The sequence below is a fragment of the Syngnathoides biaculeatus genome, chromosome 3, assembly GCF_019802595.1.
Source record: "Syngnathoides biaculeatus isolate LvHL_M chromosome 3, ASM1980259v1, whole genome shotgun sequence".
NCBI classification, from domain to species: Eukaryota; Metazoa; Chordata; class Actinopteri; order Syngnathiformes; family Syngnathidae; genus Syngnathoides; species Syngnathoides biaculeatus.
In genome coordinates this window covers 6049404-6071667 of record NC_084642.1, presented here as the reverse complement: position 1 = coordinate 6071667, position 22264 = coordinate 6049404, and the positions used below count along the sequence as shown (strand labels likewise).

At 42.7% G+C, this 22264-nt stretch overlaps 2 protein-coding genes across 3 annotated transcripts; one reads left to right on the top strand and one right to left on the bottom strand.

Annotated features, from left to right (window-relative positions):
- Nucleotides 1–6531: 6531 nt before the first annotated feature.
- Nucleotides 6532–18703, bottom strand: stk16 (serine/threonine kinase 16). Of its 2 annotated transcripts, XM_061814937.1 has the most exons (9): nt 18569–18703; nt 16065–16184; nt 15688–15907; nt 15452–15585; nt 14638–14715; nt 14456–14543; nt 12214–12342; nt 11967–12088; nt 6532–10479 (listed from the first exon to the last, which is right to left on the bottom strand). In XM_061814937.1, exons 2-9 carry the CDS (start codon nt 16148–16150, stop codon nt 10341–10343), a joined length of 996 nt encoding a protein of 331 aa, XP_061670921.1. In that variant the 5' UTR covers nt 16151–16184; nt 18569–18703; the 3' UTR covers nt 6532–10340. The 2 variants fall into 2 exon arrangements, with proteins under 2 accessions (XP_061670921.1, XP_061670922.1); XM_061814938.1 differs by lacking the exon at nt 14638–14715 and having other exon boundaries at nt 6534–10479.
- Nucleotides 18704–19067: 364 nt separating this feature from the next.
- Nucleotides 19068–22192, top strand: LOC133498157 (PEST proteolytic signal-containing nuclear protein-like). The gene is made up of 5 exons (XM_061814658.1): nt 19068–19194; nt 19625–19851; nt 20292–20366; nt 21181–21236; nt 21745–22192. Exons 1-5 carry the CDS (start codon nt 19077–19079, stop codon nt 21851–21853), a joined length of 585 nt encoding a protein of 194 aa, XP_061670642.1. The 5' UTR covers nt 19068–19076; the 3' UTR covers nt 21854–22192.
- Nucleotides 22193–22264: the final 72 nt, after the last annotated feature.

Here is a 22264-nt window from a genome sequence, read left to right as displayed (position 1 = left end):
TACATAGAGGAGTCCTTCATAAAATAAAATAATTCAACCCACTTACATGATTCCTATTTTGATCTTTGACGATGACACTAACACCATGTAAGCGCAAGTCTCAAATAAAAGAAAAACAAAGTACAGTACTGTAAAATTATGTTCATCTAGTATTTGCCTCCTTGGATTTGCTTCACTTTGAGTGAATTGTGCTATACAGCACGATGATGATTTTTATCTTTCAAGCGTGAACTTTTCGAGTTGTTGACCTTCAGTAATCCAACCCGTTTGCGATCGTTGACTTGTCGCCTCACCGCTGACGCAAAACAAACGTGCCATTCCTTCACCCGAGAATTAAGTGGCATTAATGCGGATACGCGTTTGCTGTGGTGCGAAGGCGTGTGGTGGATTTTTGCGTGGCACTCTGGGTTCAAAATAAGGTGAAGAGTTGGGCAATCCGTTTACCTGCCACCATCAAAGCGCGGCGCGTCATCAATCGAGGCCGAGTCAGGGTGGCGCCGTTCGCTGACAGGATTTAACGGCACCTTGCGTGTACACACAGGTACCTGAAAAACTAAACCGTGGATATGTTTTTATGAAGATGATTCGTTTTCGATAGTCCCGGTTATCAATAGGGTTGTGGGAAGGTTGGACCCTCTCCCAAGGTGAGCGGCGGGGCATACCCGGGACCCGTCCAGAGTCAACTGGAAGGGACATAAACAATTGTTCACGCACCGAAGGACAATTTAGAGGGTCTAATGCAGGGGTGCTCAATGTGTCGATCGCGAGGCAGTCTTGGTCGATCGCGGGACAGCGTGCCCCCCGCCCCCCAGAACCCCCAAAAAAGACGTCAGCCAGCGTGCGCAATTATGCACGGAACTTCCTCTAACGACGATCGCTGCTCCGCCACACTCTCTTCTTCCTAGCTTACCATACCCCCCAAAGACCTACACTCATTGTCATGGTTCTGCCGGTCCAACCCGCACACCTGCGCCTCATGCTGGCTGATTGACTCCGGTATATATAGGACCCAGGCGACGACACTCCTGCCTTCTTTGATCGATCTCCCATGTACCAACTCCTGCCTGCCCGCGGACCTGCTCTCTACGCACGACGTCCTGACTACCGCTGCTGCACTTGACTGTCTACCTGATCCCCGACCTTGGAACGAATAAACACTTTTCCCAAAATGCCTCTGCGTCTCCAGAGTCCTGCATTTGGGTCCTCCTCCGTCTTGATGAGTTGTGACACTCATAATTACAAATGTTACAGTACTTACGCAGCCCATCAATGTATTTTACAACGACAGCGTCCACCACCGCTGCTTTAGTTAGCAACGCAGTCTGGGCAACGTAGAGCAAAGACGAGCTAGACATGCTGCTTATGTTTACTTCCAAAAGTTAAAAAAAGAAATGCTGTTGTTTTAAGATGCAATGACTGTCAGAGTATGCGAATAATCAAAGAAAAAGTGGTTATACTGGACCAGATTTTCTCTTTTCCGATTGGGAAAGGTCTGGTTCGAAGCCAAAGGAGAAAGCGCAGGATGAGATGGCGTGTCATTTGAAAATTCCACCTTGGCACAGCCTGATCCATGATGAAAGCACAGACAATACAGTGCACAAAAAGCTAATTCTGCATTTTAAATATAGGAAGCAACATAACATTAACCTTAAAACGGTTTGGGAGCATCATCATCTCCCCCAACAGACCCCGACCTCCCCACCCCCGTCGTCGATAAGCTCGCGAGAGGTCGGATGCTTCAAAAGTAGATCTTGGGGTAAAAAAGTCTGGGCACCCCTGGTCTAATGCAAGACATAGTTGGTGTAAAATCCACATAAGCATGATAGAACAAGAAACTACCACATGGGAGAGAGTCTGAGCTGATATTTGAACCCAGAACCACAGAACCTGTGAAGCAGGTATGCTAACACACTGTGCAGCCCACAAGAAAACAGCACATTTCTGTTGTATATTGTACAATAGTCTTTCTTCCCATGCATATAAGAAATAAATTCATTTTGGAGCGTATTTGATGCAGACGGCGCCAGAAGTCGACTGGGCTTAAGGTGTTTTCAGGGGAAGACGAAAAGTGCTGTTATGGTAGAGATCAAGTATATTGTGAGTTTAACACAACAGGCAGAAATCCAAATTGGCTGTTTCTTATTTCCTCATTTTCCATAAGAACAACGCCACTCCCCCAAAAATTTCCAAAATTTTGAGAGAGTGTATCACTGGTTTGAAAGAGATGTGAAAGATTTCAACTATGTGAAACTAGAATAATCTGGTTGACATCCATGATGGTCGCTCACCAGCCATACCTGACCACAACAACCCTATGAACACCCGCACCAGAACCATTAATAGTGGGACTCCACAAGTAAAATTTACTACCGGAGCCGGCCGGCTCTTGGAGTAAAGGTGAAACGTCTTCAACCAACAGGAAGAGTCCAGTTGGCTAAATGCAACCTTTGCGCATTTCGTTTTATTGGGCCCACAACCTCAGGGTCATTGCATCCAATTGGCATAATTGAGCCGGGTCACATGATAAAGAGAGAGACCCATAATAATCAATGCAGGTGAAACGAAAAAGAAAAGAAAATCAGCCCCCACTCGTTACTTTTGTCCTTCCGGGCTGTCAATCCCCTTCCGCATCATTTTAACAGACCGTGAGGGGTGTTTATTCGAAGAAAATGTTTGACACCTCGAGACGCCGCTGGAGGCGAAGGCGGAGGAGGGGGAGGAGCTCGGGCCGAAGACCGAGCGAGATAGATGAGCCGTGACGGGCCCGCCGCGCTTGTCATCAGCGCGACACAGCTGTCACGGCCCTATTTCAGGAAAATTAAACAGCCTTACCGTAAACGGGCGCGGTGGCTGCGGCGGGCGGGGGGGGGGGGGCGCTTCAGCTCGCAATGTGTGTGTGTGTGAGAATGAAAACGCTTGTCATATGCAGATGGGCCGTTTCCTCTCCCCCGTGCGCCGTCCTCTCTTTTTGACATGGTAATGGATCCAAATTGATGAAGACACTTCACTCATTCAGTGACACGTCTACCGGCGAGCTCCATAAACACTCCTCCTCATCCATCACTCACGAGCGCCTCCCCGCAGCGCCCGCGTGGACACGTTTAATCAGCTAATTTGCCCTTCTTCGGTCGCCATTAATGGCCGTGCCTCTGCGGGATTAGCTTGTCATTTTATGCTCTTAATCAGCGCTGATGAACTGCTCATCAAACTATTAGCCTTCTTTTGCCTTTGCCGCACTCGGCGAAAGGTGACGGGCCTGCATTAAAAAGCAATCTGCCGGGTCAGCGATCTCTTTTTAATTGGCGACAAGCGACTAGTGCCGTAGTTTGTGATGAAGCGCCGACGCGCGAGGGCCGACTTTGCAACAGACCAATTCGAGCAACGGTCGGACAATTCACCATAACTTCACACGTTCCTCCTGGGTGCAAAATTCAAGGCAATCTCTGGGGTTCGCCACGAGACTAAAAAAAAAGTCAAAATTATATTTGGAAAGTATTTATTTTGTCGTCTTCTTTTTCTTTCGGCTTGTCCCGTTAGGGGTCGCCACAGCGTGTCATCTTTTTCCATCTAAGCCTATCTCGTGCATCCTCTTCTCCCTCACCAAATCATCAACTTTTTTTTTGGTCTTCCTCTCTCTCTCGCTCTTTTGCCTGACAGCTGCATCTTCAGCACCCTTCGACCAATATACTCACTCTCTCGCCTCCGGACATCGAAGTCTGCTCTCTCGGAACTTGTCTCCAAAACATCCAACTTTGTCTGTCCCTCTAATGAGCTCATTTTTAATCCTACCCAACCTGTTCACACCAAGCGAGAACCTCAGCATCTTCATTTCTGCCATCTCCAGGTCTGCTTCCTGTTGTCTCTTCAGCACAACCCGTGTCTTATGGGCTTTGCCCTTCATCCTGGCGGAGACTCTTCTGTCACATAGAACACCAGACACCTTCCGCCAGCTGTTCCACCCCGCTTGGACCAGTTTCTTCACTTCCTTACCACACTCTCCATTCCTCTGTATTGTTGACCCCAAGTATTTGAAGTCGTCCACCCTCGCCATCTCTTCTCCCTGGAGCTTCACTCTTCCCCCACCGCCCCTCTAATTCAGGCACATATATTCTTCATTCCTCTCCTTTCCAGTGCATACATCCATCTTTCTAATTGTTCCTCCACCTGCTCCCTGCTTATCACAATATCATCTGCGAATATCGTGGTCCAAGGGGGATTCCGGTCTAACCTCGTCTGTCACCCTATATCCATTACCACCGCAAACAGGAAGGGGCTCAGCGCGGAACCCTGATGCAGTAACACCTCCACTTTAAATTCTTCTGACACACCTACGGCACATCTTCTCTCCTGCTAGTATTCTATTGAATAAGTTGGTCAAAAACTCCACAGCCACCTCACCAAATTCCTTCCATACCTCCGCCGGTATGTCATCGGGACCAACTGTCTTTCCATTTTTCCGCCATTCTATTTAAGTGTCTTTCTAACTTCCCTCTTACTAATCATTGCCACTTCCCGGTCATTCACGCTCGCCTCTTCTACTCTCCCTTCTCTCCCATTTTTACCATTCATGAACTTCTCAAAGTACTCTTTCCTATGTTCTGATCCTGTATAACGAATAATTATAATAAAAAAAGACCCATCCGACCTCCAGTACCACTTGAAAAAAAGACTTACTGTTGAGGTCCATTCCAAGTGATTACACTTGGCAAAAAGGTCTTGACATCTAAATAAAGAAAGGGAGAACAAACAAATGAAAGAGTCTTTGGCCCGACGCGTCGCTCTCACCTTTGCAGATGAAATTACCCGAAAAGCTGTTGCAAATCAATATAATCAATGCAATCAGCTAACTGACACAGGCAATCTCCTGCCAGTAAGTAAAATACCCCCGGCGGAGATATTTCAATCTCTGGCGCTATAATTGCCCCCGCGGGTGACGTTAGGGTGCAGCATTTTGGACACTTAATTAAATTAGCGAGCACGGCGGACAGGGCGGGCTGGCGGTCTCGTGGAGAATGGATCGCTCTGGCCCTGAGCCAGTAATTAAGGCAATACCTTTCCTGATTACGCCAATCCCCCTTAATGAACTCATTATGCATTTTAACCCAAACACACCCATGAATTAAAGAGCGTCTGCGAGGAGGAGGAGGAGGAGGAAAAAAAAACAAAACATTGTAAATCACCCACTCAGCCGTGTAGATGTAATGGCCATATTTCTCCTCCTTTCAGTCCCTGCCAAGGGTAATTTGGACCTGAGTGACAGCATAAGTTCTGGGTCCTTGCAAATAAAACATTAAATAAATAAGATTTTTTATTTGGCAGAAACTTTAAAGGGAGGTCTCGCATCATTTTGGATTGAATGTGCCGGGAAACCGAAACATCGCAACATACCGTCGTGATTTTTGCGGGTCGGGACACAATGCTGGCTCGCGGCAGTTTCCGCGCTTGACCGGTAATGCTTTGCTAATTAAATACCTCACTAATTGATTCATAACAAAATCAATAACACCCAGCCTGTGGATAGTTTATTGGTATAAGAGTTGAAGTCAGTTGCAAATATGAGGTAAACTCAGATTAACCGGCTAATGTGGAAAATCGTATCGAGTGTGGAGGTTGACCTTGCACTCGGATGCTATGACATCATTTCTGCAGGTAGCTTGACGGCGAATAGAAATGCGTGTGCGATAAAGCGTAAAGTGGGGTCTGGGGTTCAAAGGGCCACGTGGGTAAGATTTCGTCCGTGATATGATTAGTTCAAGTGTAATGAATTCCGATGTTTGTGGAGAACAAAAAGGCAAAGGGACTGTAAATATGGCCTGTCATTTGTGTGTTGGTGCCTTGGAATGTAATTGGGGCAGCAGTTGAGGTGTGACATCTGACTGATGACTGGGTGTTCTTTGGGGGTCGGGGTGGGGGTGGGGGGTGGGGGGGGTTATAAATCTAGCCAGAGTGATGAGTTTCATTTTGGTTTCCGGGGAATTTACACACGAAAAAAACAAATATAGCCAGGGCGTGAGTCATAAAAGGCCACTATTCATTCGAAGCTGAAGCTGTATCACAAATACCCGAAAGAATAATCCTTTCGAAATTTCCCAAAATCCAATTTTTTTCTTTCCATTGACTATTTCACTGGTGTCAAACTCAAGGCCCCCGGGGCCAGAACCGGCCCGCCACGTGATTTTATTTTATCTACTGAAAAGCAGAAATTTGCTGACAGTGTTTAATAAAGGTCTTTTATCGTAAACTAGCATTTAACTATTTACTATAATTATGGCGATACAGCGGCCCCGTAGCTCAGTGGTTAGAGCACTGGTTTGGTAAACCAGGGGTTGTGGGTTCATATCCCACTGGGGCCTCCACTCCCTGAGAAGGGTTGCGTCAGGAAGGGCATCCGGCGTAAAAATTGTGCCAAACATATATATACACGTTCGTCTGAGATGACACGCTGTGGTGACCCCGAAAGGGACAAGCCGAAAGAAACACACATGGCGATATAACGGTTAAACATGAAAATTTTAAATCCCACACCACAAAAGCGGAATATATTCAAAACACAGACTTTAATTTTTAGACAAATTTCACTTTTTCAAACAGTTTTTTTTATTACTAGAAATAAGAAGAGAAAAAGTTTGTCAGGGGAGTATTGTTTTGTAATACACCATTGCCATTTTTTCCAAACATTATTTTTTTTACATAATGCATCTAATTTTAATTTTTTTTGACTAGAAATAAAATGTTCTTGTAAGAGTGAGTTTTTGCGTTGCATTTTTTTTCTGCTTCATACTCTTAAAAAAAAAAAAAAACAATCACACAAACAAAAAAAAACAAATACCTAATTAGAATATTAGTTTATAGCTACGCAGTACGTCCCGTTCGAAGCCCCTACCGAGTCAGTGCCGACGCATGACGGAGCAATTCAAGAGGAGAAATTGAAGTTTCGCCGCGTGGTCAAATGTCATTTCACATATTGTGTCAGGGTTATAAATCAAATACTACCTACAATTAGCGTTAACACAGATAGAATGTATGTAGTGTAGCTGGCCATAGATATGATGCCGAAACGCCAGTGCATTTGTGCAAGCCCAATTAACTATCATGCCTATGAGGCGGCCATGTTGGGAAGGTCGATGTTCCTTTAAATGGCATTGCAAGCTCATTGAAATTAAGTCACACGTTGCTCATTTATCAACCGATTTTTATGAGCTTTCCTTGTTAATCAATGGAAAACATTGTGTTATAAGAACATGTTTTTTTCTGATAAAAAAAAGAAAAGAAAATATTCTATTTCAGAACAAATTTGAGGAGGAATTTATAGGTTGGGCTAAGTAAGGCAAGTTTTGGATGGGCTGACCTCGCTATTGAACATTGTCTTATACTTGTATTCTACAGTAAAGAGCCCTGATCTGAACCCTATTGAGCACTATGAAAGCAGCCAAACCATGCAGTCTGGAGAAGGCTCCCTTCAAGCCTGACAAAGTTGGATTTGCCTCATGACAAGTAGGTCAAAATTTATGTAAACGGCTCAAAAAGATTGTGTATCAACTTTTTTTCCCCCATTATTACTTTGGGGCACCATCATATTTCCGGAGGTCCGATTCATTAGGTTTTTAAAATAATGCAGTTGGACCCCCCCCATATAAAAAATAAAATAAAATAAAGCAAATCTTGTGTTTCATGAGATCGTTTTCAGCAAATGTTTATTTATAATAACTTTTCCTTTTTTTTCAGTTTCAAATCACGTATTGGATGTCATTTGAGGGCGAAGCTGTGTTTTTGATACAAGTATTTGATGGGATCATCCTAAAAATGTATTTCTAATATTCCTAAAGTCATTAAACTTACAAATGGCATTTAAAATAACAAAATTGATAAGTATTTATATCACTGAAAATGTGTAAATCACAATTTTACATCAAACAGTAGGATAGTAATTTATGACGTTTTTTTCTGTGAACCAAAAAACTGATAAAATGTCATAATTTTTCACAAACAAATCATGTTTATCATTACTTGAATATCAAACACACAATTTCAAACACTTTGTGACCCAGAAAACGAAATATCATTGAAATAATGAATTGTTTTCATTTACAGATAAAATCAGGTTGTCACTGGAAATAATCCAAAACATAATGTACATAATCCGCATTTTTTTTTCAAGATGTACCATTTGAGTCTAGAAAGTAAATTAAGAGACCCTTTGAGGGCGAGCCCAGAGGGAACTAAAGTGTATAAAAGTCACACATGTATGCAAAGCAACATTTAATATGAGCACAGTTGCGGGGGTGATCTTGCTTTGATTTTTTTTTTTAACTGTAGTGGAGAATACAGTAAATAGATTAAACGTAAAACGTCTCAAACAATCACTTTTGAGTGGAGTTTGTGACGCAGTACTGTATGTGGAATAGTAACTTGCCGGTGATGATGCAGCGCCATCGTCTGGTTACAAGTGGCATTGCAACAAGGAGCTGCTACTTTAATGCCATTGTAAAAAGTTCACTTTAGTAAGAACCGTTTATCATATGGGTCATTTTCATATAATTTGATCAGTAACGGTAAACACATCCATCCATTTTCTTTGCTGCCTATCCTCACGAGGGTCGCTGGGAGTGCTGGAGCCTATCCCAGCTGTCAAGGGGCAGGAGGCGGGGGACACCTTCAACTGGTTGCCAGCCAATTGCAGGGCACATGGAGACAAACAGTCGCACTCACAATCACACCTCGGGGCAATTTAGAATGTCCAATTATTGTTGTATGTTTTGGGAATGTGGGAGGAAACCGGAGTGCCCACCCGGGGGAAACCCACGCAGGCACGGGGAGAACATGCAAACTCCACACACGCGGGTATGGGATGGAACCCTGGACCTCAGAACTGTGAGGCCAACGCTTTAGCAGCTGCCCCACCGTGGCACCCACGATAAATACATATCCCTCTGAATTTCCTTTTGAAAATAATCAATTTTACCAATTATCGGTAGCGGGTATCCATCAAATGGTGTTAGGGGTTTCTAAGGACAAACTTTTAATGCAAAAATTCCTTGAATGTTAGACACTCATGATTTGCTGCGTGTTTTATGAATATGCCAGTTACATTTTTTGTAAATATAAGATTTTTCTCCTCATCCTTAATACGCCTTTCCCATGAAAAATAATTGCATTTTATTGTTTTTTTTTTTTTGGGGTGGGGGGGGAATCTTTGAAAAACAGCCTTTTTTTTTGCCACTCAACCCTTCTTGACTGTTAACGCCACTGGAGAGAGGCTCCCTAGTTTGTTGCAATACATCAGAGGGATCTGTGAGCCAAAGTGCCAGGGTGAGGCATCCATTTTGCATTCACGCAATAGGAAAGACCGACTATGAAATAAAAATAAAATGTACAGAGCTTGAAGGCCAACACGTAAATCCTCCAACTCACTCAATTTTTTATAAAGGTGTTTTGCACTCCATTTTTCTAAAGATGTTTATTTCCTCACCGTTTAATTTTAATTGTATTTTTGTGGGTGACCACCATTTGCTGTTTATATGAATGGCCTTTCCTACTAATGCCTAAAATGTTAAACTATCAATAACTTTTTTTATTTTAAGCATGGTTGTTTGGGCATGGGAGACATTTACCCATAAAAAAAAGAAGCTATTAATAAAACATTGCTAATTGGAAATGTCTTCACCGCAGTTGATCAAATTTTATGGATCTGACCCCAACTGCATGGACTTATTATAGTACACGTGAAACATTTTACGCATAACAAAACTATGAAAGGCTAGTAGTACTAACCAATAATAACACAATTTAAAAAAGGTGGCAATTATGTATAAATTAACATCTTCCCTTTGGCACGGAATGTCTATTTTCATCCACTTGACGAACGTAAGAGGGTATTACAAATCATTTTTCATCCATCATATAAAACAGAATTCATAAGATGGATTTTTAGGAAGAGTAGGTCCTGTCGGAAAGTTTGTTCATCAGATGATTATTATGCGAGGATTTAACCGAAGCACGACATGATCAATAACAGAAATATAGATTATTCTTGCGTTTTTGGGTGCCTGCAAACACGTTCCAATCATTTGTGGAAACAACTGGCTCCAGCTTTAGACTACCAGTTTTGGGCACGTAAGGCACATAAGAACAGTTTTTCGAAGGGAGATTCTAAGCTTATCTGGACCTCACGATTTGTGTGCGGAGCTGCAAATCATTCAAGAAGTCAAGTGTCGCGCAACTTCCCAGACTAAATTCGAAACGCGCATCCGTGTTTTAATCTTTACACCGGTCAATAAATTAAGGATTTCTATTTCGGAGGTTCAAAGAGGAGACCTTCATCCCCGTGTGCCAAAGTCCTTTCAGACCATATTGGTTTGAGTATTTGGGCTGCAACTCTGCAGGTCCTGTACCTGCTCGAGGACCCAGCTGATGTCGGGTCTCTCCTGGGGGTTGGACACCATGATGGAGCCCAGCAGCAACTGCAGCCCCTCCGAGTAGCTGAGGGAGAGGCAGACAAACGGCGACTAATGCGAGGTACAGAACTAGACGCCACGTAAGCTGGACAGGAAATTCTAAGGACGAACAGAATTTTCTTTTCCATTCACCATTGAAGTTCTACTTACCGTCATTTCTGGACTATAAGCCGCACCCAGCACAATCCATTTTGTACATACATGAGCCGCACGTGCCCACGTTGAATTTATTAAGAAAGACGGTACACAGAAAGCAGTCACTCACGTTTAAAAAATGTACGGGCGTGGTCAGTCATGCCCGCAGATATAAAGTTACGGGTGCGATAAAGGATGGAATCTCAAGACCTTAAAATAACTTCCTGGGTTAATATAACATAACTGTAAATTAAAAATAAAATAAATAAAATAGAGAACAAAAAATTCAAACTCAGAAATAATCATTTCCATTTTCAACTGGTTAGTAGAACATGATATAAAACGGTATTTAACATTTTTCCATCGATAAAAATTCTTGATATGACCGACTTTATCCGAAGAAAAGTTAAATGCACAGGCCTGTCAAGGAATGAACACAAACGGTCGATACCCGCAATGTTTTGAAAATGCCAAAAGTTTAGTTCAACATAATCAGCGTTCGTGGCAACAAGCTTGCGATACATTGGAACAAACACACCTGTCGGCAATCGTGATGTATTGTTATAATTTATGGCGCGATCTATTGTCGATCCATTGATTATGAAAGCTAGCAGAACATGATCTGTAACCTTCCTAAAGCATGGAGAGGGGAAAAGTTTTCGACTTCAAGATAACGCGTACCATGGAGAAAATGACCTTTAGAACTTGGATCAAGTCAAAGTAAATCACAATCTCATACTTATTATAGTTAGCGGGGCGGGGAGGAGGATTTCCTTTTCCTTTGACATGGCTCACGATGTTGATGACTTTTGACGCAAATGCGCTCGCAGTACGTGAAGCAGCTCTGAACGTGCACATTTGGCATCACTTCCGGACATGCTCAGTACGGTTAACCTGCATCTCCTGTTTCCGGGTGAATACTGATTGTTTAGGAGCAGGCTTGTTTAGTTAACAACGTTTATGAAATGAACACGTAAATTAACGTCAAGAGTACACAAAATAAGCGACGCCTTTCAATATAAATTTTTCTAATCGCAACAAATTTTACGCACGCGATTTTTCCTGCTCGACTGCATATTTGCGAGCACGGAGGCGCGCGAGCGTGATGGCGCTCGTCCAATGTGAGTGACTGTATATGTATACATTTTTTACCACTCTATGTACTCGTATACGACTGTACAATATGTTTGTATTTTTTATTTTTCATCCATACCTAAATATAAGGCGCTTTATAAGGTTTTTCAAAATATTTTTGGAAAAATTTGCACGTTATTTTCAAGAGATTACGGTAGTTAGTTTGTTGATTCACGGGATGGAATCACTGCGTCTAGCTGATGAATATTTACATCTGTGTTTTGACAGCTAACGAGGACCCACCTGCAGGGTTGGGGAAGGACCACGGGATTCTGAACTGCCAGGGCGACACTGTCGCCTCTCTGAAAGACGAGGTCATAGGGCCCCTCCAGCACCATCATGGAGTATAACACGCAGCCGAGTGACTGGACGAGGAAAGCGGGAAGCAAAACAAGCGAGACGCTGATCATCTGTTCCTCACGACCGGGCTTTCGCCGTTGTCACAACGGCGAATAACATTCAGCGATACAAATATGAGAAGAGATTTTACCCAGATATCTGTGCGCTCATCAATAACACAGTAGCTCTCCACATTGAAGAGCTCAGGGGCCCGGTAGGAAATGGTGCATCGCTGGGCAGCCCAGTCCTGCAGAGTCATTGCTTCTCTGGATCCCCGGACCTGGAATTGAGTCAGAGACATAAAGTACCGTAATTTCCGGCCAATAGAGCGCATCTGATTATAAGCCTCACCCAGTACATTTGTAAAGGAAATACCATTTGGTACATACATACTTACGCCGCAGCTGTGTAAAAGCCACAAGTACCCACATTGAAACACGAGATATTTACACAGAAAGGCGGTAAACAGAAAGAGTTTTCAAAATTTTAATACCTTAGCTTAGCTCAACATAGCAACAACACGTTCGCGCGAATAGGGCCGGTAAAAAAACAAAACAAAAAAAAAACAGCCTCGGCAGCTACACAGTAGCAACACGATGGCACAGCACTGACAGGGCTGATCAAAAAAAACAAAAAACAAAACATACCTGAATCACTGAGACGCGGCAGTAACACAGCAGCTAACGCTAGTGCGGCGCTAACAGGCCCGGTAAAAAAAAAAAAAAAAAAAAAAAAAAAAACATACCGGTAAAAAAAAAATCACTGAAACACGGCAGTCACACAGCAGCAACACGCTATCACAGCACTAACGCTGGTGCAGCCCTAACGGGGTGGGTTAAAAAAAAAAACAACATACCGGTAAAAGTCACTTCCTCGGCACATATATTCCACTGGTCTCACGCTTACCTTTTTGCTCGAGTGCCCCCTTGCGGCCGTTAGAAAATAATTCACCAAATCAACCGCATCACCGCATAAGCCGCAGGGTTGAAAGCGTGTGGAAAAAAGTCGCGACTTATAGACCGGAAATTACGATATAGAGTATGTTGGCCAGCTGGACTGTCAACTGAAACTCTGAATGTCTCCATCTACGGGACTGATTCGCTAGAGGTCTGCATGTGCAAAAAGCACAAGGAAACTGATGTGTAAACATTTTTGAAATGCCTGTAACCGAAATGGTTGACACACGAAGGGCTCCGTAAATACAACAAAATGCGAGGTGAGAGTTGCGTCTCTTCACCGATGCCATTTTGGGTGCTCTTTGATGTTCTAAGGGCCGACTTGGAGCCAGTCACAACAAAGAGTCACGCTATATCGGTAATGACAAAACTCATTTGAGCTTTCGACTTCCTTGCGTCTGGGTCATTCCAGCACACTGCGGCAAATGGAACAGCACACTACCAGAGTAATTCTTCGCCGCAAACTTAGTAGCCACAACAACAACAACAACAACACACCCATCAGTATAGTCGAGAAAACACGCAATTAGAAACCGCTATTTAGGATCTTAGTCAATCAGGCCCTATGCGAACGCCTCTAAAAACTTGAACTCCAAAGCTTGCGACTTGTTGTTGGTGGCTGCACTTAATCCAGTCAGAATCAGAATCAGCGTCATTGGCTAATATTCACCTGCCACCCCTCTGGGTAGCTTGCAAGAGGCTGGCTGCTTGAAAAGTAGATCTTGGGGTAAAAAAGTCTTGGCACCCCTGGTCTACAAAATACAGTATATTACTAATACTGATTGGACCAGCAGGATGTGAGTGGGGGTCCTAACATAGGACAAGGAAGAAAAATAGTAGGTACGCTGATCAATAATTTAATGACTTAATTGCTAGTGGGTAAAACTGATCGAATGGCTGCTAGTTTTGACTTTCATTGATCTGTAGCGCTTTCCCGACGGAAGGAACTGGAAGAGCTGGTGGAAAGGATGCAGAGGATCCGAAAGAATCCTGCCTGTACTGGACCAAGTCCGCGTTGGGTCCAAGTCCTCGATAGCAGGTAGCGTGGCGCCGACAATCCGTTCAGCGGTTTTGATTGTCCCTTGCAGTCTGAGTTTGTCCTTTTTTGTGGCGGTCCCAAACCGGACTGTGATGGAGGTACACAGTACTGATTGGATAACCGCTGCGTAGAACTGTCTCAGCAGCTCTCGTGACAGGCCGTCCTTCCTCAGAACCCGCAAGAAGTACATCCCTTGTTTCACTTTTGAAACAACACCATTTTCTCGGTAAACACTTCAACAAGTAACCCAACCCGAACCAGTCCTTCAAGATGGGTCACGAGCCCGCTGGCAGTATCTTACTGTGACAGTGTCGACACACTTAAGGGAAATTGAGTGTGCTTTGGAACGTGTCAACGAGCGATTCTGTTCAATATTCAAAACGTAGAAAGACTCTCACCTCGACACGCGCTCTGTTCATCGAGCCCAAGTCCATCAGGACGGGGCTGTCGTCCTCGTTCAGAAGCACATTTGTAGGTTTAAGATCGCTGAGAAAACACGTACAAAACTCTCAGTATTTATGTCTTAATCATTTTGAAACTTAAAAAAAAAACAAAACATTTGAGTGCTACATTGACTTACGAGCCTCCCAAATCTCGGGTTCTTCTGTGTTGGTTCTGTGTGTTGGTTTGAGAGACTTTAACGGTAGCTTCATCACACCTAATGTATCCAGTTTATTTATTCAATGTCTTTTTAAAAGTTTTACATTTTCATTTTCCAATTTTCTTTTTTAGGGGTGGGGAGATGGAACATATTAATGGAATTTCTATTCATTTCAATGGGAAAAAAAATACTTGTTGCAAGTACCGTAATTTCCGGCCTATAAACCGCAACTTTTGTCCCCCACACGCTTTCAACCCTGCGGCTTACGCGGCGGTGTGGCTAATTTGTGCAATTTTTTCCTAACGGCCGCAAGGGGTGACGCGGGTGGAAAAGGTAAGAGTGAGACCGGTGGAATATATGTGCTGAGCAAGTGACTTTTACCGGTCTGGCCCTGTTAGCGCTGTGCTAGCATGTTACTGCCGTGTATCAGTGATTTTTACCAGTATGTTTTTTTCTTTAACCGGCCGTGTTAGCATGGGTGCGCTAGCGTTAGCGTGGCGGCGTAAGCGTTAGCACGGCAGTGCTAGCATTAAACTCTTCGTGTACCGTCTTTCTTTGTAAATATCTCGTGTTTCAAGGTCGCTTTCAATGTGTGCACTTGCGGCTTTTACACGGTTGTGGCCTGTGTGTGTACCAAATGGTATTTCCTTTACAAATGTACTGGGTGAGGCTTATTTCCAGGTGCCCCCTGTAGGCCGGGAATTACGGTAAACTGATTTGCGAGCTTGGTCACGGAAAGAATTAAACCAGTACATCGAAGTCCGACTGAATTTAGTTCAACGGAAATTCTTACCGGTGCGCGTAACCTTTGTCATGGATGGCCTTGAGACCAGAACAGATCCCCCGAAAGATTTTCAAAATCTGCTTTTCAGGCATGGCGCTCCCCTTTTCTTGAAGCTTCTCCAGAACCGACCACAGACTGCCTTTCTGATTTTTAGCACACAGAGAGACAGCGTGAGCGTCACAGTGCTTGACCCAAGATTATTGCTCTGCAAAAAATGAAAATAAAAACTTGTCAAAGCAACTTACTCTTATGTAAGGCAGAAGCAGCCAGGCTTCGCTCTTTCCGTTGCGCTCGACAAAGGTGTGCGCCACGAGGCCGAGTATATTGGGGTGATTGAACATCTGGTGCATCTCCACCTCCGTCTGGGCCTCCTGGCGGCCTTCTCGATCGTGACACAGGATCCTCTTCAGGGCATAGAAGCGACCATCCTTCACTCCTTCAACAAGGTCCACGTAACTGAAACCACTGGACAGACGAATTAAGGAACAAAAAAAAAAAAAAAACAAAAAAAAACCTGCATTTTGTTGAAAGGCAATTTAAGTAAAAAAAAAAAAATAATAATACAATACCAAAGAAGAAGAAACACGTTTGCACCTAAAATGTACCGTACAATTTTTCTTACCCCTCGTCAAGTTTCTGCAAGAAGTAGTATTTTTTGCTATCAATGGTGATGGAGCCACGGGAGCAGATGCACATAGTCTGCCCCATCTTGAATGGATCATTCCATTATTTAAAATCTAGCCTGTGAAGATAAAAAGAAATCCCGTTAGGAGGGTGTAAATAAACGGAATTTATTCACAACATTCGCCACGAGCCGTTCTGCACTTGTGGGTGATGCGTTTGGTACCTGGGCCTTCAATGGGGAATTACACAACTCATTTCCACCACTATCACGTCCCAATGACAGATTCGTCAATTTGGGCAACACAAAAACATATTTTAACAGCTCACTGTGGCATGAACATTATTATTTCATGCCGAAGTCGAAGTTTTCGCCGATAAGAAATTGGACTGTTAATTCGCTTGCGCTTGTCTTGGACAACTGGATCTACGCACGGATCTGGTGAGTAAGTTGTCGAGATTTACACGGAAGAGTTCGAAAGCGTAGAAAAGTCTGGACGTATACAAATACTTCGTTGCTGGACCTGTTCTCAAATCAAGAATAAATCCCACATAGTGATGGAGACTCTCTGATTTTTTTTTCCCCAATATAATTATCAATATTTAAAATAAATGACCCCTTGTTTTACACAAACTCGCATTCATTAACTATGATTGGGGAAAAAAACAAAAGATAGTGCGCCGGCTCCAACGTACACAGAAGCGTGTTGCGGCCACACATTAAACATTGGTAAACTTCTCCATGACAGACATTTTTTTTTAATATGCATTGTTCTCAAACAAGTCCAATGGCTATTAAAAAAAAAAAAAAAAAAAAAATCGTTGGGATAGGCTTCAGCCCCCGTAAACCTCTGTGTGACCGACGGTTTATTTTCTTTTTTTAAATACGCATTGGACTAATTTGAGAACAATGCATATTAGAAAGAAAAAAATTATGCCGAAGATTAACGTGTGGTCGCAACACGCTTCCGTGTATGTTGGAGACGACTCCCTGTTGTTTTCTTTTTTTTTTTTTTTTTTAATATGCATTGTTTTCAAGACCCAATTTGGCATTATAAATATTTCTTTGTAATTTGAGATTGAGAAGAATAATTCCTATCTGAAGTAAAGTGATTCTTACACAGTTGTATGTATTTGGTTGGGCACCATCCATCACCTTTAATTTGCCCAAATCCATCGATATTTTCTGCTCTCTTCATCTGATATTCCAAAGAATGATCTCTTTGAATATCTCGTCTCGTCTGTCGTGACAAGCAACAGCACAACAAATCTCCAGTGAATATTTTGCCCCGGTTCAATGTCCCCCCCACACTGTCGAGCAGCTCTTTTCGACCGGCAATATGGCGGCGTGAAAATGGTGACGTCACGTGCACGAGCTCTAAATGAACTAAAAATTCATGTGTGCAGCTCGCTACAGACATCGTTCGCTGGCTGAACTTTGTTTTCCCCGACAAACCAATCAGAAGACGGAAAAATGCTGCTGTCATCAAGACCGAGCAGTCTGTCCCTGTGAAGATGAATTTGAAATCTTGTTGAAGTTACACAGGTCGCCGCTCGTGATTTGGAAGGCCCTCTCCATTTTGGATTGGCATGGCAACATATAGAGGCTGAACTCTGATTAGACAAAATAATAATAAATAATACACGCACTTATAGGAATGGGTGCAGACAAGATAAATGCTACGAAATGAAAAAAAAATAGATTTCATAGAGGCTACACAGTGGACAGATGGTTAGAGGATCTGTCTCTCAGTTCTTAGGATCAGAGTTCAAATCCCGGCCCCACCTGCCCGGAATTTGCATGTCCTGCGTGGGTTTCCTCCCACATCCCCAAAACACGCATTAATTAACGACTCAAAATTGCCTTACGTGTGATTTTGAGTATAAATGGTTGTTTGTTTCTGTGCCCTGCAATTTTCAGGCAACCAGTTCAGCGTGTAACCCACCTCCAGCCCAAACATAGCTGGGATAGGCACCGGCACGCCTGCGACCGTTGTGAGGATAAGCAGATCAAGTGATGGATGATTCATAATTTCATAGAACAACTTACAAATATTGAAATTTGGGATTGTCAATTAATTTTAGAAACAGGTCTCGCTTGTTCGCCTGGTGTCTCTTCGGTAAAAATATTAAATTAAACATTATTACAGTATTTACATAATTTGCTTTGGGACAGAGAAAGTGTCTAATAAACGTAAGAAAACCTGGCTTAAGTGTGTTGGGAGATCTGCACTATATCACCCAGTAAGGGTCATGTTTTAATCATTTATTGCAGTTAATTAAGAAGCTTCACAAAAATATTACATGTGGTCAGTGGGTGTTTACACGTCTAAAATTATCACAATACTGACGACTAAATGCACGCGGCCCGACACCCTTACCTGATATGATAACAGGAAAAACATTAAAAACGTCAACATCATGTCAGAGAAGATTTTTTAAATATTTTTTTTAATCTGACGAAAATGTGAAATGATGTTGAAATATGGAGCAATGGAAGCTTACCTGTTAGCATCACCGGACTTTCCCCGGTCTGGGTTTCTGACGTCATGTTCCGAGATTCTTCTTCTGTCGAAAACTGAAGAGTAAACGGATGTTCGAGCGCCACTATTAGTGGGTGGCCAAATTATGTTACTGCACTTACGGCTGGTCGAATGATTACAGCATATTATATAAAAGAATCAAAAGTTGTTGTTTTTTTTTAATCAGAGAGCGAGTGGTGTAAAACATAAACAACATTTTCATTTTCTCTGAAATAATTGTCAAGCAGGAGCCATCACATTTAATGTTGTTTGACTGTTATTACGAGGATATTCTTGACCCAGAGCATACAGTGTGTGTATGGATAGCGACCAGTACGTGAGGGTTAAATTAAGTCTTAGTATTTTCGCCATGTGTGTTGAAATAATATAATATTAATTTATGCTCGCCAAAGAAAAGTGGATTCAAAAAATGAAATGAAAAAAAAAAAAAAACATTCTTCATGGGTGGCGCTCTGCCTGACTCGAAACAAATGCGAAGAAGACGAAGAACCAGAAGACGAAGAAACAGAAGAAGAAGAAGCAGCATTTCCATTCAACTCAAAATGGCGAACTTCGATCGCAACAGTCGAGGCCACCGCGACGACAGAGGTTATATGTGCTCATTTAATCGCTTTTGCACACTTTCCACCTAGATTTTATCCCCATTGTTTCCCACATTCACAAATCAGGTCGAAAATAGGTCACTTCTGGAGCCCTTCCTAAAATGTAACCCAGTAGCTAACATGCCAAGTGTTGTTTAGCATCGTTGTATGTCGAAATTGCATCAATGTATATGCTTTGAATAACCAGGTTTGTTTACAAGTGTTGGAAATGTATTTAACATAGCTTTGGTCAAACTTGAAATAAACTGAACGAATCTCAGACTGGGCATTGCGCGCATGAACTATTTTTGAGCGTTGTATGTGTCACATTTGGTGGTAACAAACATAGGCGAGCAGGTAATGTTGTTACTTAGCTACAAGTTGTTCGTTGTATCAAAGCACTTATTCACCTTGGTGAGTTGTCTTGCCTCAAGCAGGGCCGCTGGAGGAGGGAGGCAGAGTGAAAACTAAGCCTGTCTCTTGTAGCACGGTGGGCGGAGGAGCAAGCAAACTCAAACGCACATCCCAGCATCTTTCATCCGAGGACGAGGACGAAAGCCCGTCAGACCCACCAGCGCCCCGCAAAGCCTCCAAAATAGGCTTCGGCGTGAGCAGCCAAACCGCGAAAAAGGCCAATCCCATATCGATCAAGCTTGGTGCAAATGTGAGTACGTAGGCGTTGTCGTCGATTTCTTTGTTTTTTTGTAGTACGGTTATTAAGTGAGGTCATTGAGACGCACAAATCCCTCCACCACGGTTCAAGGAGGGGCCTTATGTACAGTAGCACTGCATTTGTATTTTGTTACTTCACAACTCTCAATTTAAATTAGGGAAAATACCAGCCTTCAAGATGCTCAAAGCAATGAAAATTAAAAAAAATAAATAAATAAATCTGTATTTCTTGTCTTTGAGAAATCCAGGAAGTGTTTATCCAGCCCAAACTCCGTTGGGATGGGCCGTGACTCACTCTGAATGCTAAATGAGTTCACGCAATGTGTCATGTTGAAGCCGATAATTATAGTTGTAATTATAAACAAATATTTATAATTGCTTCTGCTGTAACATTTCATTGAATTTCCTTCTGTTGTCCGTATGTTGCCTTAGAAGCCCAAAGAGCCAGCACCAGCGCCTCCACCCAAAAAGCTTGGACTGGCGTCTGTTTTCAATGAGGATGATGATGTAAGTAGTGGAATGGAAAAATTGTTAACGACATCCATGTTATATATAGACAGCATATATATTTTCCCTAAGTAGACGATTGTGAAAGAAGGCCTTGAAATAGTGATATATGTTAATATTAAGATACCGTAATTATATATATATATCTATAGAGCGCACCTGGTTACAAGCCTCACCGAGTACATTTGTAAAGGAAATACCGTTTTGGTACATACATACGCCGCGGCTATGTAAAAGCCGCAAGTGCCCACACGAGATATTTACAAAGACAGACGGTACACAGAAAGAGTTAAAGCTAGCGCCTTGCTAGCATAGCGCTAACAGGGCCGGTTAAAATATAATTTAACAGTAAATATCACTGAGACATGGCAGTAACACAGCAGCAACACTAACGCTAAAAGAGCCGGGGGAAAAAAAAAAAAAAAACATACTGGTAAAAGTCGCTTCCCCGGCACATATATTCCACCGGTCTCATTCTTACCTTTTTTTTGCTCGAGTGCCCCCTTGCGGCCGTTGGGAAAAAAAATGCACAAATTAGCCGCATCACCGCAGGGTTGAAAGCGTGCGGGGAAAAAAAATCGGAAATCACGGTAACATTCCTAAAGATGCGTTCGTTCCAGGACATTTTTCATCTCACATGGACAATTTCCACAACAGTGCAGCCATTAATGAATGAGTCCATTCCTATCGACATGTCTGTAGCACAAATATGCTCGGCCTGTCTGTAAATATTGGACCCTCATCTGTCCAAAGGACCCCCCCCCCCCCCCATGTAAATGAGCTGATAGATGAAATGTTCTACCTCGCCTTGCAGAGTGAGCCTGAGGAGATGCCCCCGGAGGCGAAGATGAGGATGAAGAATATTGGCAGGTATGTTCACAAACGCATTATTTTTACTTGCAAAAGCATCAGCCTATTTCCATATTTTTTTGGACATGACAGTGAACCCGCACGTGAATAAAAGTAGAGCTTTGGCGGCAGTATGGGGTATATTTGTGTGCTACTTACCGATAATGACATCAAAGTGACTTGAGGAGCTCCATTTAGACATAAGTTTTATTTTGGCGTTATCTCGTGGCATCTGTGAGCGATTATTATACCTTAAATTTAACACCTGACAGTTTAAAGTGATTAACTTGTTTTGGGGTCATTGGTTCTGGTGTATTTGTTTTAAATATTATTCTAAAAATATGCCATTGATAGAAATTGTGATATGCAAGCTTCCTGTAGTGGTAAATTTTAGTGCATTAATGTTGAAACTGCATTAACCTGGAGTTTCGCATGATTTGCGTCAGGTTTGTCATTTTTTTGGGGAAGGGGTGAGTGTGTTTTTAATATTCAAAAATGCTAACGTGGTATTCGTCTGCTATCTTTTCAGGGAGACGCCGACATCAGCCGGACCCAATTCCTTCAACAAGGGCAAGCAGGGCTTCTCCGACAATCAAAAACTTTGGGAGAGGAAGCTGAAAGCACAAAGCGACAAATAGTGAAACAAAACCATTTTCTTGCCAATCATTTTTTTTTATATCCATATAATTTTTTTCTTATTTTTCGTTATGGTTAAACCGCATCTGAGATCGCTACAATGGGTTAAATTATTGGAGCCTTTGCTTCGCGGATGCTCTACGAAGGATCCTTTAAGCCTTTTAGGGTTCTCGGTTTAAGACCTTGCAGCTGCGCGCTGAGCAACGTGTGAAAATTCGCTGCACCTCACATCGATCGGCCAATAAGAAAAAGTCACTGACCCCGTTTCCTCCTGCTTCTTGTGTGTAGCTAGTGATGTGTACTTTTGAGATATTTTGTGTATAAATGTATATAGAAGTGTTTTTTTCTCTTTTTTTTTTATATCCATAGGGATGCATCAGAGTGGAACATTTCTGGTGAATTTCCATAGGAAG

What these genes read in the sequence shown, in the direction of transcription:
- stk16 (XM_061814937.1), bottom strand. Translation starts at nt 16,150, where the DNA reads ATGGGGCAGACTATGTGCATCTGCTCCCGTGGCTCCATCACCATTGAT. An exon ending in TGCTTCTGCCTTACATAAGA is followed by an intron (nt 15,586 to 15,687) that starts GTAAGTTGCTTT and finishes GCTAAAAATCAG; the next exon opens with AAAGGCAGTCTGTGGTCGGT. An exon ending in ACCCGAGATTTGGGAGGCTC is followed by an intron (nt 14,544 to 14,637) that starts GTAAGTCAATGT and finishes GTGTTTTCTCAG; the next exon opens with CGATCTTAAACCTACAAATG.
- LOC133498157 (XM_061814658.1), top strand. Translation starts at nt 19,077, where the DNA reads ATGCGAAGAAGACGAAGAACCAGAAGACGAAGAAACAGAAGAAGAAGA. An exon ending in CGATCAAGCTTGGTGCAAAT is followed by an intron (nt 19,852 to 20,291) that starts GTGAGTACGTAG and finishes ATGTTGCCTTAG; the next exon opens with AAGCCCAAAGAGCCAGCACC. An exon ending in AGGATGAAGAATATTGGCAG is followed by an intron (nt 21,237 to 21,744) that starts GTATGTTCACAA and finishes CTATCTTTTCAG; the next exon opens with GGAGACGCCGACATCAGCCG.